The sequence below is a fragment of the Oryzias latipes genome, chromosome 16, assembly GCF_053564925.1.
Source record: "Oryzias latipes strain Hd-rR chromosome 16, Olatipes_Hd-rR_3.1".
Taxonomy (NCBI): Eukaryota; Metazoa; Chordata; class Actinopteri; order Beloniformes; family Adrianichthyidae; genus Oryzias; species Oryzias latipes.
The window spans coordinates 25,614,718-25,627,289 of NC_136252.1; the positions used below are offsets into that span (position 1 = coordinate 25,614,718).

The 12,572-nt window shown below is 39.0% G+C and overlaps 1 protein-coding gene across 1 annotated transcript; it reads right to left on the minus strand.

Annotated features, from left to right (window-relative positions):
• Positions 1–227: 227 nt before the first annotated feature.
• Positions 228–5,612, minus strand: rps19 (ribosomal protein S19). Its single transcript, XM_004078263.5, has 6 exons — positions 5,463–5,612; positions 4,800–4,870; positions 4,561–4,661; positions 4,065–4,248; positions 2,710–2,764; positions 228–279 (listed from the first exon to the last, which is right to left on the minus strand). The coding sequence occupies exons 1-6, from the start codon at positions 5,610–5,612 to the stop codon at positions 250–252; spliced, it is 591 nt and encodes a 196-aa protein (XP_004078311.3). The 3' UTR covers positions 228–249.
• Positions 5,613–12,572: the final 6,960 nt, after the last annotated feature.

Here is a 12,572-nt window from a genome sequence, read left to right on the forward strand (position 1 = left end):
GAAAGCAGGAAGATTATTTAGTTTCAGTATTTTGACATGAAACCCAGAATTCTTAAAGAAATGTATCTTTGAGCCTGAGAAAACCTGTTTATAGTTCAGTGTACCCTCTGTGTGTGCACTTATTTGCTCATTTAGTTCTCATTTTTGCATACACAAAAATGCAAACATTTACATGAAAAACGATGAAAATCAACAAGTTCACCAAGTTAAGATAAACACAGACAGTGTTTGACTTTGTTCAAAAATTTATTAAACAGATTTCTTGTTTGCAGCTGCGACCTGTGGAAGAAGAAAGAAAATGTTAAGCATTGCTTCTTTGAGCACAAATTGAGCATTTATATACTTCAACATTTTTCTGTAAATGTTTCAGGAGAGAACTCCGACCAATCAAGTTTCAGAAGAACTTGACAACACAATAGTTAAAAAGATAAACTTGTCGACATTTGCAACAAAAACACTTAACAGATCCAACATCACTTCATCAACAGCATTGTTCAAAGATCCATCAAGTCTTTTACTGTAAGACAGGTATACTGATGGTTTCAGAACACCAGGCTGCTGCTTGACATACTGCTGGACTTTGACAAAACTTGCCAAAAATAAAGCAAGTTCAACTTAAAAAGTGACCATTTGTACACAATTTAAAAAAATATGTACATCTAATACTTAGATTGTGTTGGCTGCACGTATTGTGAATGCTGAAAATACCTGAAGTATGAGGGAAGAACATCATCCCTTTGTGGCTTCATATCGCTACACTTAAAATATTCGCTGTGCCACCTTTAGATGTGGCTAGAACTTCCTAGAACTTCCATCAGTTCTAGTGCTTGGTCAAACCTAATACATGCAAATAACAGCCTAAAAAAGATCCCAGAGCCAGCAAATGTGCAGCGTTGCAGGAACCCATACTACCAAGAGACAGGACATCACATCAAGCCACAAGATTACATTTCTGTGACATACAAAACCTTACTACACTTCAGTGAGTTTGAATGTCACAAAACAGCAGCAAATCACACAAAGTCAACAAAGAAGAGAATCACTGAGTAATGCTTTAAAAAACGTAGCAGCTTAAAAGACAAGATCCTTTATAGATAAAAAAGGAGAAACTGCACAGGTCAGCCATCTGACACGAAGACCCACAGATGATCAGAACTGAAGACTAAAAGTGGGACTCCAAGCCCCCCACCTGAAAATGTGCTCAAAGTGTTTACTAAGCGGTTAAACCAGGGGTCGGGAACCTATGGCTCGCGAGCCATATATGGCTTTTTTGATGGTCACTTGTGGCTCGCAGACAAATCTTTAATTATACTTTTTTTTTTCTTTTTTCATTAGACCAGTCCTTGTCTGGCGCGATGCGATGCCAGAGGCGTGCAGGAGTAGCGGTGCTTGGAGAACAAAATCTACACCAGCACTATCAGTTTCTATTATCTATTATTTCACAGAGTTTGTACCAGCCGGAAACCTGTGAATTGACGTGCCTAAAACTGCGCGCTCCCGTCTCTGAGAAAGAGCGCGCAGTTGCGGGGACGGGACGTTAGAGGAAGAAAACGGGGGGGGGGGGGGGGGGGGGGGGGGGGGGGGCTGGCACAGCCAGTAAGGTGAACCGCGCAGGGATTGTAATAACGTAAAGCCCGCTGCCCGCCCGTCACTCACTGCAGTGTGTGAGTGTGTGATTGGCTCCCCGTCTTTATGTGAGCAGTCTTTGTCACATCTAAAGAACATTCAGACCCACGATCACGTTTAAAGTCTCAACGCCTGCATGAAGCAGAAACTCACCAGGTATCAACCAGACTAGACCATCAGCAAAACTACCACGAGAAATACTCATCATTTATTAGCAACAGCATAACGATGTTATTAAAAATAATCCACAGACTTATTGTACTTTGAAAATGTTGAAATTACATCAAATGCACATATTCATTTGTATATTTAGTTTTAAACATATTGTTGCGGACTGAGTTTAACTTGGCTGTTGGGCCGCGTTAAAAGTTCTGGAGTTCATTAAACGCATCAAGCAGAGATCTGATTGGCTCTCAGTTCTGTTGCTCAGCCTGTTGTTAGGTAGTTTGGACCAATGGGGTTCAGCTATGGGCCGAATAAGGGAAATGGGAGGGCTGACGCGGCAGGAGCGAATATAAAGTTGGGAGAAGCGCTCTCGCCTCGGCGGGAGAGATTCAGGAGCTGCTGAATTAATTGTACGGCGTTCGTTGCGGTCTGCAGTAACCAGAATAAAGAACCTTAAAAGAGGTTAAGTCTCCGTGCCTCAGTGTGGGAAAGGGACGCTACATTATTGTATGGCTCTTTCAAAATGACATTTAAAAATATGTGGCGTTTATGGCTCTCTTGGCCAAAAAGGTTCCCGACCCCTGGGTTAAACCATCAAGCAGCAGCTCACTGCTCCTTCAGAGAATTAGTCAAAGAGCAAGAACACGTTTGACACTCAGGTGTTTGCCAACTGACCAGCTTTAACATTTATAACTTGAGAAGTATATTCCAAATACTTTAATCTACAGCCTTCAAACATACCATAATTACTTTGATGCATTGAAAATAATTAAAGTAGAAATTGGGGGAAAACAAAATAAACATCACATCCAATGGCTCGTTAAAAAAAGCAAAAAACATGACAAAAAAAGAGGCCAAAATTTAAAATGTGTTGAAATTTATGTCAAAAACACATGTGGGAATTATTGAAATTCTCACCTGTCCAGCAATTCGGTCAAGGTCCCTGGTTCCCTGGGAGGTTAGTCTGCGGCCACTAAAATGAAAGAGGAGATACAAAAAGATCAATACAAATCTAAATACAATAGTCTTTATTATCAGATTAAAGGTCAGTGAGTGAACATCTTGCTGCTTTAAGCTTCCGTCATAACAGTAAATTAAGTTGCTGCAGTAAGGCAAAGAGGAAGAAAATACATCTTTTGATTATGGAACCATGCCATGCCTCGTGGCCACACACACTAGCAAATAAACTGCACACTGAATAAAATAAATCAGCTGGAGAATTAATAGGAAAATTTCAAAAAGGAGTCGAGTTAGGGACAAACTGCTCCTACATTTTGTGATATTGTAAAGAAAACAGATTTAAAAACACTTTAATACTTAAACACCAAAAAATGTAACATGTAATTTACAATACTGTAAACCCTTGTTTTTCGCAGGGGTTATGTTCCAAAAAGAACCCGTGATAGGCAAAATCAGAAACCTTTATTTTTTTTACAATTATTATACAATTAAATACTCTATTATACATTGAAAAGAAACAAACCATTTTACAGGCTCAAGTATTTGTTTCACAAATGAAAGTCCTTTAGAAACGTTTTTTTCAACAAATACCTTCTGTACTGTACTGTCAAATAATAATTTTAATCATCAATGTGAACAGAAGGCTTCAAATTGCTGAGATTAGCTCCGCCCACCGCGACCCGAGTAATTGGATTAAACGGGAGAAAATTTACAATGATCATGGAAAAAATACAAAGTACAGTCGGACAAATAGCGGCTCAGGTGCATTTCACTGCTCCTCAGACAAAGCCGCTGCATCCTGACTCCGCTCTGCAGTGTTTTCTTCTTTTGAAGCCCGCGGTGCAGGTGTGTTTGTTCGGGAAAACAACATAGTGATACACAGTTGTTGTCACTCTTATTAAACGTTATTGACGCACAGGTAGAGAAGAAGCGGAGTGACTTTTTAGCCAATCAGAATGCAGAACACAATGCACGATGCAAACCCGTGAAGTAGCAAAACCGTGAAAAGTAATCCACGTTATAGCGAGCGATCACTGTACAGGCATTTTATAGAACTTTAGTAATAGTGACATGCAAGTACTCAACATTTGTTTCTCTAAGATTAGCAAACTAAACTTAATTGTAAAACCACTTATTTACACAACAAAAGAGGGTTAACTTAGTAAAGTAGTACCGATCGAAGAGGATGCTTTATTTGTACATACAGTTCAAATTCGAGATAAACATGTCAGGCCATTTTCTATCTTAAATTATTAATTTAGGAAAAATATGAGGAATAACTTCCTCCAAACAATCTTTCAACAGTCACTCACCCATTGGGACTCTTCTCAATCATCTTAAGTAGCTCAAGAGCCTGCAGCACCTTGCGAGCCACGTTCTTTGAGCCAACGCTGTGGTGAGCAGGGCAAACGCCATTCCTCTTGCGACCACCGTAGATCTTGGTCATGGAGCCAACACCAGCACCTCCTCGAAGATACAGGTGGCGAACAGTGGATGCTGTTTGGACCAGGGTTAAGAGAATTACTGCAGACTTTTCAATGACAAAATCCTGTCAAAATCTATTTCATCCATATTCCAAAATCAAAGAGTAAGAATTTTCCCACAATGAATTCTAAAACGTTTCCAAGTGTTTGTTTTCAATAAAAATACATTCATTAAGACAGGAAACCTTAAAGAATACACAAGTCATGTCATTTATAAATTAGATGACATTGTATTTAATGTCATGGCTCAAACCCCAAACAGTCCAAGTAATGCATTAAATCTCTGTAAAAGGTTTAGTAGAAAAAATAACATATTCAAACTCACCTGCTCTAATGTAGAACCAGTTCTCATCACTAGGAGCAAGCTCCTTGTGCTTACCCAGCTTCACGAGGTCCACCCAGTCAGGCACCTTTAGCTTTCCTGACCTACAGACAGGAGATTAGCATCAAAATCTGTTCCACTGTGCTCATTTCAATGAAGGAATTTGAACAGTTGAATCTACAGGTTTAAAGAGCATGTCATGGCCTTTTGTAAAATCCTCAAATCCATCAAAATATACTCACTTTTTCAGAAAAGCAGCCAGGGCACGGACAAATTCCTGCTGGTTGACGTCTTTCACTGTGACACCAGGCATCTGAGAAACAGTTGCAGGTTCATAAGTAAAGTGTACTGCCCATCATCTGCACTGGCTGTCTGTACGACGTAATATAATCTCCAACTCCACAGAGCAGAATGACAGTGCATTGCCTAAAGGCATGCGAAGACCGTTGTCTTAATACAGTTTAAATTAGCAAGTATACTTTAAATCACCCGGCATGTTAGCTTAGCTTACTCAACATTGGCTAGCTAACGATTTATTAGCAACACAAACGCACGTTTCCCCAAGTCATTAAAAGTAATTTTCTATTTCAGCGTTCATGTACGCTACATAGGATTTTAAAAACAACTGTTTATTTTATAAATATATGGCAGCAAATAACATTAGCTTGCTTTACGGCAAGCAGGCCTTGGGACGGACGGAGCATGGTCAAGCTAATGCTACGAGCTAAAAGCAACGTCAGAATGTTGCCCCTCATTAAATCAATTAACGACTAACTATATGTCCTAAATGTCAACAAATGTGTACAATCGCAGGTTATCTTGCCATGGTTAGCATTTGGGGACTATAAATATGATATGTACGCTAAATTTCCGTTAAAAACGGAGAGAACAGAAAAATGCCTCACCTTGCTTGTGAACAGCGAAGGGAAGAGGGTGATACGGGGTTTCCAACCCCTGATAACACGGCAAATCCCGTTCCTTCTCGTGAGAACAACACAGACACACACCCCCTGTGCACATTTGTATGTGCTTGAGCACATGTTCGTCAAACCCATTAATTAGCCTTCCTTTATTAAAATGTTAATATCTGTTTTTATTTTACTTTCCCAACCTTGATCTTATTCACTATACACATAGGGTTGTTTACGAATTTATCTTTTACAACAATTTATTTTATTTAAAAGTAACACATCAAAATTATGCCCAATGTCTGCAGTTATTAAATTTGATTATAAGTAACACATGTTATATGTAACATATTTAGCCTGGCGTACAGGAAGGCTTTGTTTAAATGATAATTAAAATGTGGTGACAAATAATTTATGGTGAACAAGAAAGTATAAAGGTGGGAGGTTTAAAAGACTGACTTGTATTAAAACATATCAACATTTACAGCAGTTTACATCAATAATTTTGTAAATGCTGTGCCATCATACTTAGAAACATTTTAACAGGATGGATTTGAAATTCTAATTTTACCTTTATTTTTTTATTTATTTTTCAAAAAGGCACCTTGTCTGATTAAAGATCAGAACGACAGATTAAAAAAATGTTGTGTTTCATCATTGTGCATGGTGTTTTAGTGCTATACACGTTAGTAATGTGTTTTTTGGTCTCTGTATTACTCTGCAATGAACTAGGATCTTGTTTAGGGTTATCACTGTATATGAACCTCTATCATCCCCTGTTGCCAAATGGATGGGATGATGTTCCAAGTCTTGTGAGCCTCCCAACATTGCAGTTCTCATTATGACAGTTCCATTATAATTTTATAAAACCAATGAAAATATCAGCCCAACATGAAAACTGTAATAAGCTGTAAGTACAGCTAAGCTGTGTTATCTGAATTGTTTATGATGGTTTTGCACATTATGATGGCTGTGTTCCCCCACTGTGTTTTACACTTGTGTGCCGTTCCAGGCACAAACAACAACAGGACTTTTGAGCATCCTAAAATAGAATGCATGGATGAGCACACTTGTAAAGATCCATGGATATTTTATTTATTATTTTTATTGAAAAACTCATTTGATTTTTTTTTTACCGACACTTAGCAAAGCCCTTGTGCTTGACAGTTGGTGAGTAAAATAACAGGTGTGCCTCCAGCTATGCTAAAACATCACTAGTTTTTTTAAGCTGTTGTTAACTAGCATAACATTCCCCTATGTATCATTTTCTCCAACCTTTAACAAAAGAAACAATAAAATCTTTAGAAACTTTGCAAATTTAAAAGAAAGACAGATTAACAGAAGGGGAAAGAAAACTTATTTAAAAAAAGAAAATTACAACCATAGGCTTTGGAGCCACCTGGGGCTATTTTATCCATTTATTGTGGCTCTGTGGCTTTAAAAAATGCAAATGCTTTGAAAAAAATACTAGGTTGGTTAGTTATTTGACACAGGATGTACTTTATTTTGAAATGAACTTGTATGTACCAGTGTCTATAGTAAAATACAAATATAGAAATAAATTTTTTCCAAGCAAAAATTTGAACCAAGTTGGACTTTGCTGCTCTCATTGGGCTTTGGTCAGTAAGAAACTGTCCCAAATCAATGGCTCTTTTAGTGCAAAAGGTCACAGACCCCCGCAACAGGCTGTCGTTGATATTGTCCATTAAATAAAAACAATACTTTATAATTTAAAGAGTGTACATACTTATCAACTCAGAGGTTTTACTACCTGAAGAGAGGCATTATCTTAAAGCTTTCTTTTTGTGTGCTTTTTCTATTGAGTTTGCATATATACCTGATGGCAGGGCCTGTGCTGCCCTTTGCACATGTCAGATAGAAAGGGCAGCCATGCGGCAACATTGACACAATTGATATGTTTGAGGAGACAGGAGGGAGATAGACGCAGGTTGATAAGCAGAGGTTTATGAATCAGGTTTACTCTGTCGGCAGGGGCGGGCAGTTAGAGTGAGGGGTGAGAAGGAAAGATAGACATCCTGGAGGGAAATCAAAAGGACGACAGCCAAGACATACAGAAGACAGATCTGAGTTCTTGGATCTGAGTCATTGCAGGGCCTCACCACAGGTAAATTTTTTTCCCTCGGATTTATAGCAACTTTCTGACATAACATGAACAGCTTGCAACAGTGGCTTTGGCTGCGCTGAAGCATTTTGCCCTATTCTGTCAAATAGCCTGATTGATTGACTGATTATAATTAAGCCAATTATTATTTAACTTTGAGTGTCACGCCAACTGTTTGATTTGAAAACATGCAAAGTGGATTAGGCTAATTATTTGGCTCAGTAAATTAAATTAGCACAGGCAGTAGTGAGACAAGAGACAACTACACAAGGTGATAATGAAGTTGTATATAGAGGTGATTTTAGGCGGTCATACTATTGAAATGATGAGTTAATACAAAGTGTTTTCAAAAGGTCAAACCAATTAGTTGGAATCGACAGGTACCACGCTGGGACAGAAAAGCTGCTCTTCAACCACAATGCTTCATCTGTAACCATTGTCTCAAAATCCACAAAAATTAGTTGCTATTCAATTCTGCTGAAAATGACTTGAAACTGAAGTGAGCTATCGAGTGTTTTTATGCATGGATGTTTGCAACAGTTGATGGCATGGGGAGAGTGATTTTACATTTCACCACAGCGATGCAACAAAGTGAAACAAAGCCCACACACAAATATTGGTACATGAAAAGAAGAACAAGAGAAGCATTAGCAATGTCGCCACCCCAGCTCTGGCGCTATGTTGTTCTTTGTTTGCATGGTGCTCACATTCTCAGTGGGAAAGTTCTGTCAAGTCTGGTCTGGCCTGACCTTTTCACTCTCCAGGCACGTTTCCAGCTCTCCAATACCCATCAAAATAAGTAGTCTCCCCCTGCCCATTTCTCTGCCCCCAGCACAAACTTGCATCACATTCCTGTTCCTTCAACAGCTGTACTTTCTTCCACACTTGCTAAAATTCTTTCAGAATTCTGTTGTGCATCCCTGTGCTTAGCCTGAAAATATCCTCAGTTCCTTTACACTTCTTTCTCATTTATATTCCCTCTGTCCTTTGTCTTCTTATCTATGTTTGACCATTTCTTGGGAAATATATGCTGCAGGGCCAGTCTCTGTATGAAAAAAGGCCATTGGAAACCCAGAGCACAAGTGGCAAATAAAGTTGAAATGGATGAAATTATAATAACATTACCTTTTGATATCCTTTTCCCCCCTTTAATGTCATGTTTTTTCTCCTTATTAGAATTAGTTATTTAAAAAATTATTCAGACATTTTTTCCTTATTTAAACTGTTGAGTTTGTCTTTCTATTTTCCCCCAGACATGGAGCTCATGTGGCTGCTCTCCCTGTGCCAGGTCATTTTGTCTGCATCTGTAATCGTGGTCAGTGTGAGGTTGTGCATGGCGGTCCGTGCTGGGAGCACCGCGGCGGGTGTCAGAGAAGGACTTCTGGAGCCTGGGAGCGTCTCTTGCTGTCTTCGGCTGTGCCTGGGTTGGGTGGGGGCCATTGGAGGAGCGATGGGAGTCCCTGTCTTTGTTCTACTTAACCTGCAAAAAGCACAATGTCTCTACACCTGCATAACTCTTGTGTGCTGCCCCTTGTTGATCAGGCAGTTTACCATGTTCCTGCTGATGCTGCTTGCACTGGACGCCCACCTACAGCATCATTTGGCAGAACGGTGAGTCTAGAAGAGTTAAATAAGTTAACATCAAACCTTATATTCATCGCCAGTAAAAGCTGTGTATATGACAAAAATAAAGAATCTTGCACACAGAAGCACTGAAATGAGTAAATAATGCCTTATATAAACTTTATTTCTCAAAAAAGTAGCAGAATAGTTTTAGAATTTTTTACAGTGCTTTGATGCTGAAGTAGGAAAGGGTCATGTAAGCATCAAAACAGGTAGAATATCAGGGGGGGGGGGTCTGGGTGTACTGAGAGATTGGGTAATCATACCTCTTTGAGTGCCTGAAATGCACAGAAAACCATGTTATCATATCACTTCATGTATCCATAGATTTATGCCTTATAATTTTGTGTCGAATGCTCTTCCTGACACTACCATTTGCATGATTAGGAAAGGCAAAAGCAAGACACTGGATTTTTGCCCTGTTGATGCTGCATATATCTTTTGTTTTCTATGTATGACTGTGTGTAACTGTGTCTATTCTTAAAAATGATTTTTTTTTACTTTTGTTTTATTTTTGTCAATTAGTTAGTTGTTTTTTTTAAATGTTTTGTTGTGTTTTTTTTTGTGTGTGTGTTCTGCCCATGCCATCTTGAGCCAGATACATGTTTTCAAGAAAAAAAAAATCTTGTCAGGTGACAAAAGAAGATAGGAGAGAAATGTCAACAGCATTGTTTGGAACGCTGTTACATCAGATGTGTGTTTTTATTGCATGTTGACATACGAGAGTCAAGGAAAATGCAAAACTGTCACAAAATATAAAGAATAGATTTCTGCTCAGGCATCAGATGATTTATGCCGTTTGCTTTGTTTGTGCACATGGTCTGTATGACTTAAAATCCAATCTGCACTATTTCCATTTAGCAATGATGCAAAACTTAGTAATGCCATGAAACTACTAGATTTAGAAGCATCTTCATTTCTTACAAATAGCTCAGCAAGGCCGATGCTTTTCAGAAACCAGACATTTATTTCAGATCAAAAAGACCCCTTTCAATATTAAGAAGGTTGATGAAAAGCTGTCAAATCACATCTTTGGTTGTAGAAAAAATTAGTCTGATTCCCAGTAATGAAAACAATTTGATATTTGTGTCTCTGAATTGCAGGTACTCTTCAGTCGTGACCCGTCAGCGAGCTCTGTGCGTGGTCCTGCTGTGCTGGGTGGGCTCGGTTTTGTTTTCCTTTTCTCAGTTCTTCGACTCAGATGTTCTCAGCACGTGGAGAAATGGAGGCACTGGTTCTGATACAACTGGTGTCGAGCTAACCGGAAATTGGACCTCTTTACCTCATATTCCTACCACGCCCCCCAAATACCACCAAGATCGTAAAGTTATTGGAAAAAATCTTCCATATGGGGGTTTCTTGTCAAAGTTCTATGTGGAGGACAAGGGGAACTTCACCTACGCTGAGATTCATAGCAGCCACTGGGGTGTGTGTGGATCTGATCATGTTTTAGGTCCAAAGTTCCTCGTCTATGTTCATGGGATGACTTTGTTCATCCTGCCCTTGCTTTTCTTATTGGGTATTTACCTAGAACTCAAGTGCATGAGACCAAAGAAGACTCCCTTTGGCAATGCAGGCCCTCAAAAGCATGACTCTGGTCGGGTCCGCTCCCTGGCCCTTTCTCTTTCGCTTTTAGTTCTGTTGTGTTTGCCACTCTACATCACCCATGCTCTCTTGCTCTTTACTCCAAACACCCGTATACCTGACTGGATGCACACAGTTGCCGCTTTCCTCTTCCAGTTGTACAGTCTTGTTCCCCAGATTCTCTTCACTCCTCCTAGGAAACAGGCAGGAGAAGAACAGGCATGCTTCCCTCTTGCTGTTCCCAATATCCACCCTGTAGTTACCAATTTCACGGAAAAATTTGTCCGGAGGGCAATCCATGAGGCAGTACAGGCAGCACCATGGTCCTCAGCTAAACACTCTCTCCAAGCCAAAGTGTATCCAGAGGTTTGAGTTCTTTTCAGCAAAGTGGAATAAATATCTTTTGTGTTCTTTTTAACTCTGAAATGAGTGTGGTTATTCAAAATGAGACAAAGCCATCTCCATCATTTGTGTGCATGTGGATCGGATTGAAAACAAACGAATGAATAAATAATTATAGAAACATTCTCGTTTGTTTTTGGCTTTTAAACAAATCCTTAACATCATGTACACTCATTTTGCATTACTTGTGAATGAAAATGCTATTAATTATAAGGTCCCTCAACAAATGTCAGTGAGAAAATGAGGTCTCTAGATGATAACGGCAATCTCTTGCAGACATCTGCTTTCTTTTCTCTTCTTGTGGGCCTTTTTCTGAGCTTGTTTTCAATCTCACTAAAAGGCAGTTAACAGCAGTAGCATCTAGATGCTTGAGATAACATTCATTAAACACCACATCTACGTAAAAATGAGGCTCTGCAGGGAAAGAATGAAAATCACAGTCATGACACATGACTTTTTTTTTACATTTAACATCACAAATCTGTATGAATGATGCAGCTCCATGATAAAAGAAGGTTTTGTTAACCGGTACTGAATTTTAGATTTTCGACAATGGTTAGAAATAACTGATGTTAAAAAATTCATGTTTCCCTGTTGCTTCTTAAAAAAAAAGCCAAATGTCTCTTATTTTAGTGCTGGACTGTGTTGTTTTTGCAGTGGAGATTTATCAGCTGCACTTGTTAGCAGATCATTTCTGAGCTCTGAAAAGCACTTGTGTCCACAATGAATCTTTTCGTTTTACCGTTGCCGGTTGCTAAAAGAGATTATCGACAAATGACTCTGATAAATAAGGACACAGAGAGAAAACTTGCCTGACTACCCTGTTGGTTTAGCACATTCAATCATTGTGTATGCCTGAAAGCTCTCTCTCCTTGATTATTTTAGAGTCAGACACACTTAGCCACCCCAATCAATTTCTTATGCTACACCATCACCCTGCACACACCTATTTGCAACACAGACGCCACACTGCCAACAAGAACAACAGCTCAAGTTGCCTTTAATGAAGGGTAAAAGTGTCCAACATGCTGCAACCAGGAAAATAAAGACCTACAGTTTGGAAGGAGAAGTGTTATTTATTACAAACTGTAGAAACGAAACACATCATAAATGGGCCATAACTTAGAATTCTATAATGAGAGCTAGTTTCAGGGCATTCATCAGTAAAACTGACATCAGAGAAAAACAATGTGATTTATTCATATATTTTGTGCCCCTATTATTGTCAATATTATGGTGGAATGTAATAAACTCTGACAAGAATGTTATCAATCTGGAATCTTGTCCTGATCTCAGTGTTTTCTCCTTATACTATTTTTATTATTATAATTGATTCTAGGGGTGACATCAAGCTTAAACGGTAAGTTTAGAGAAAC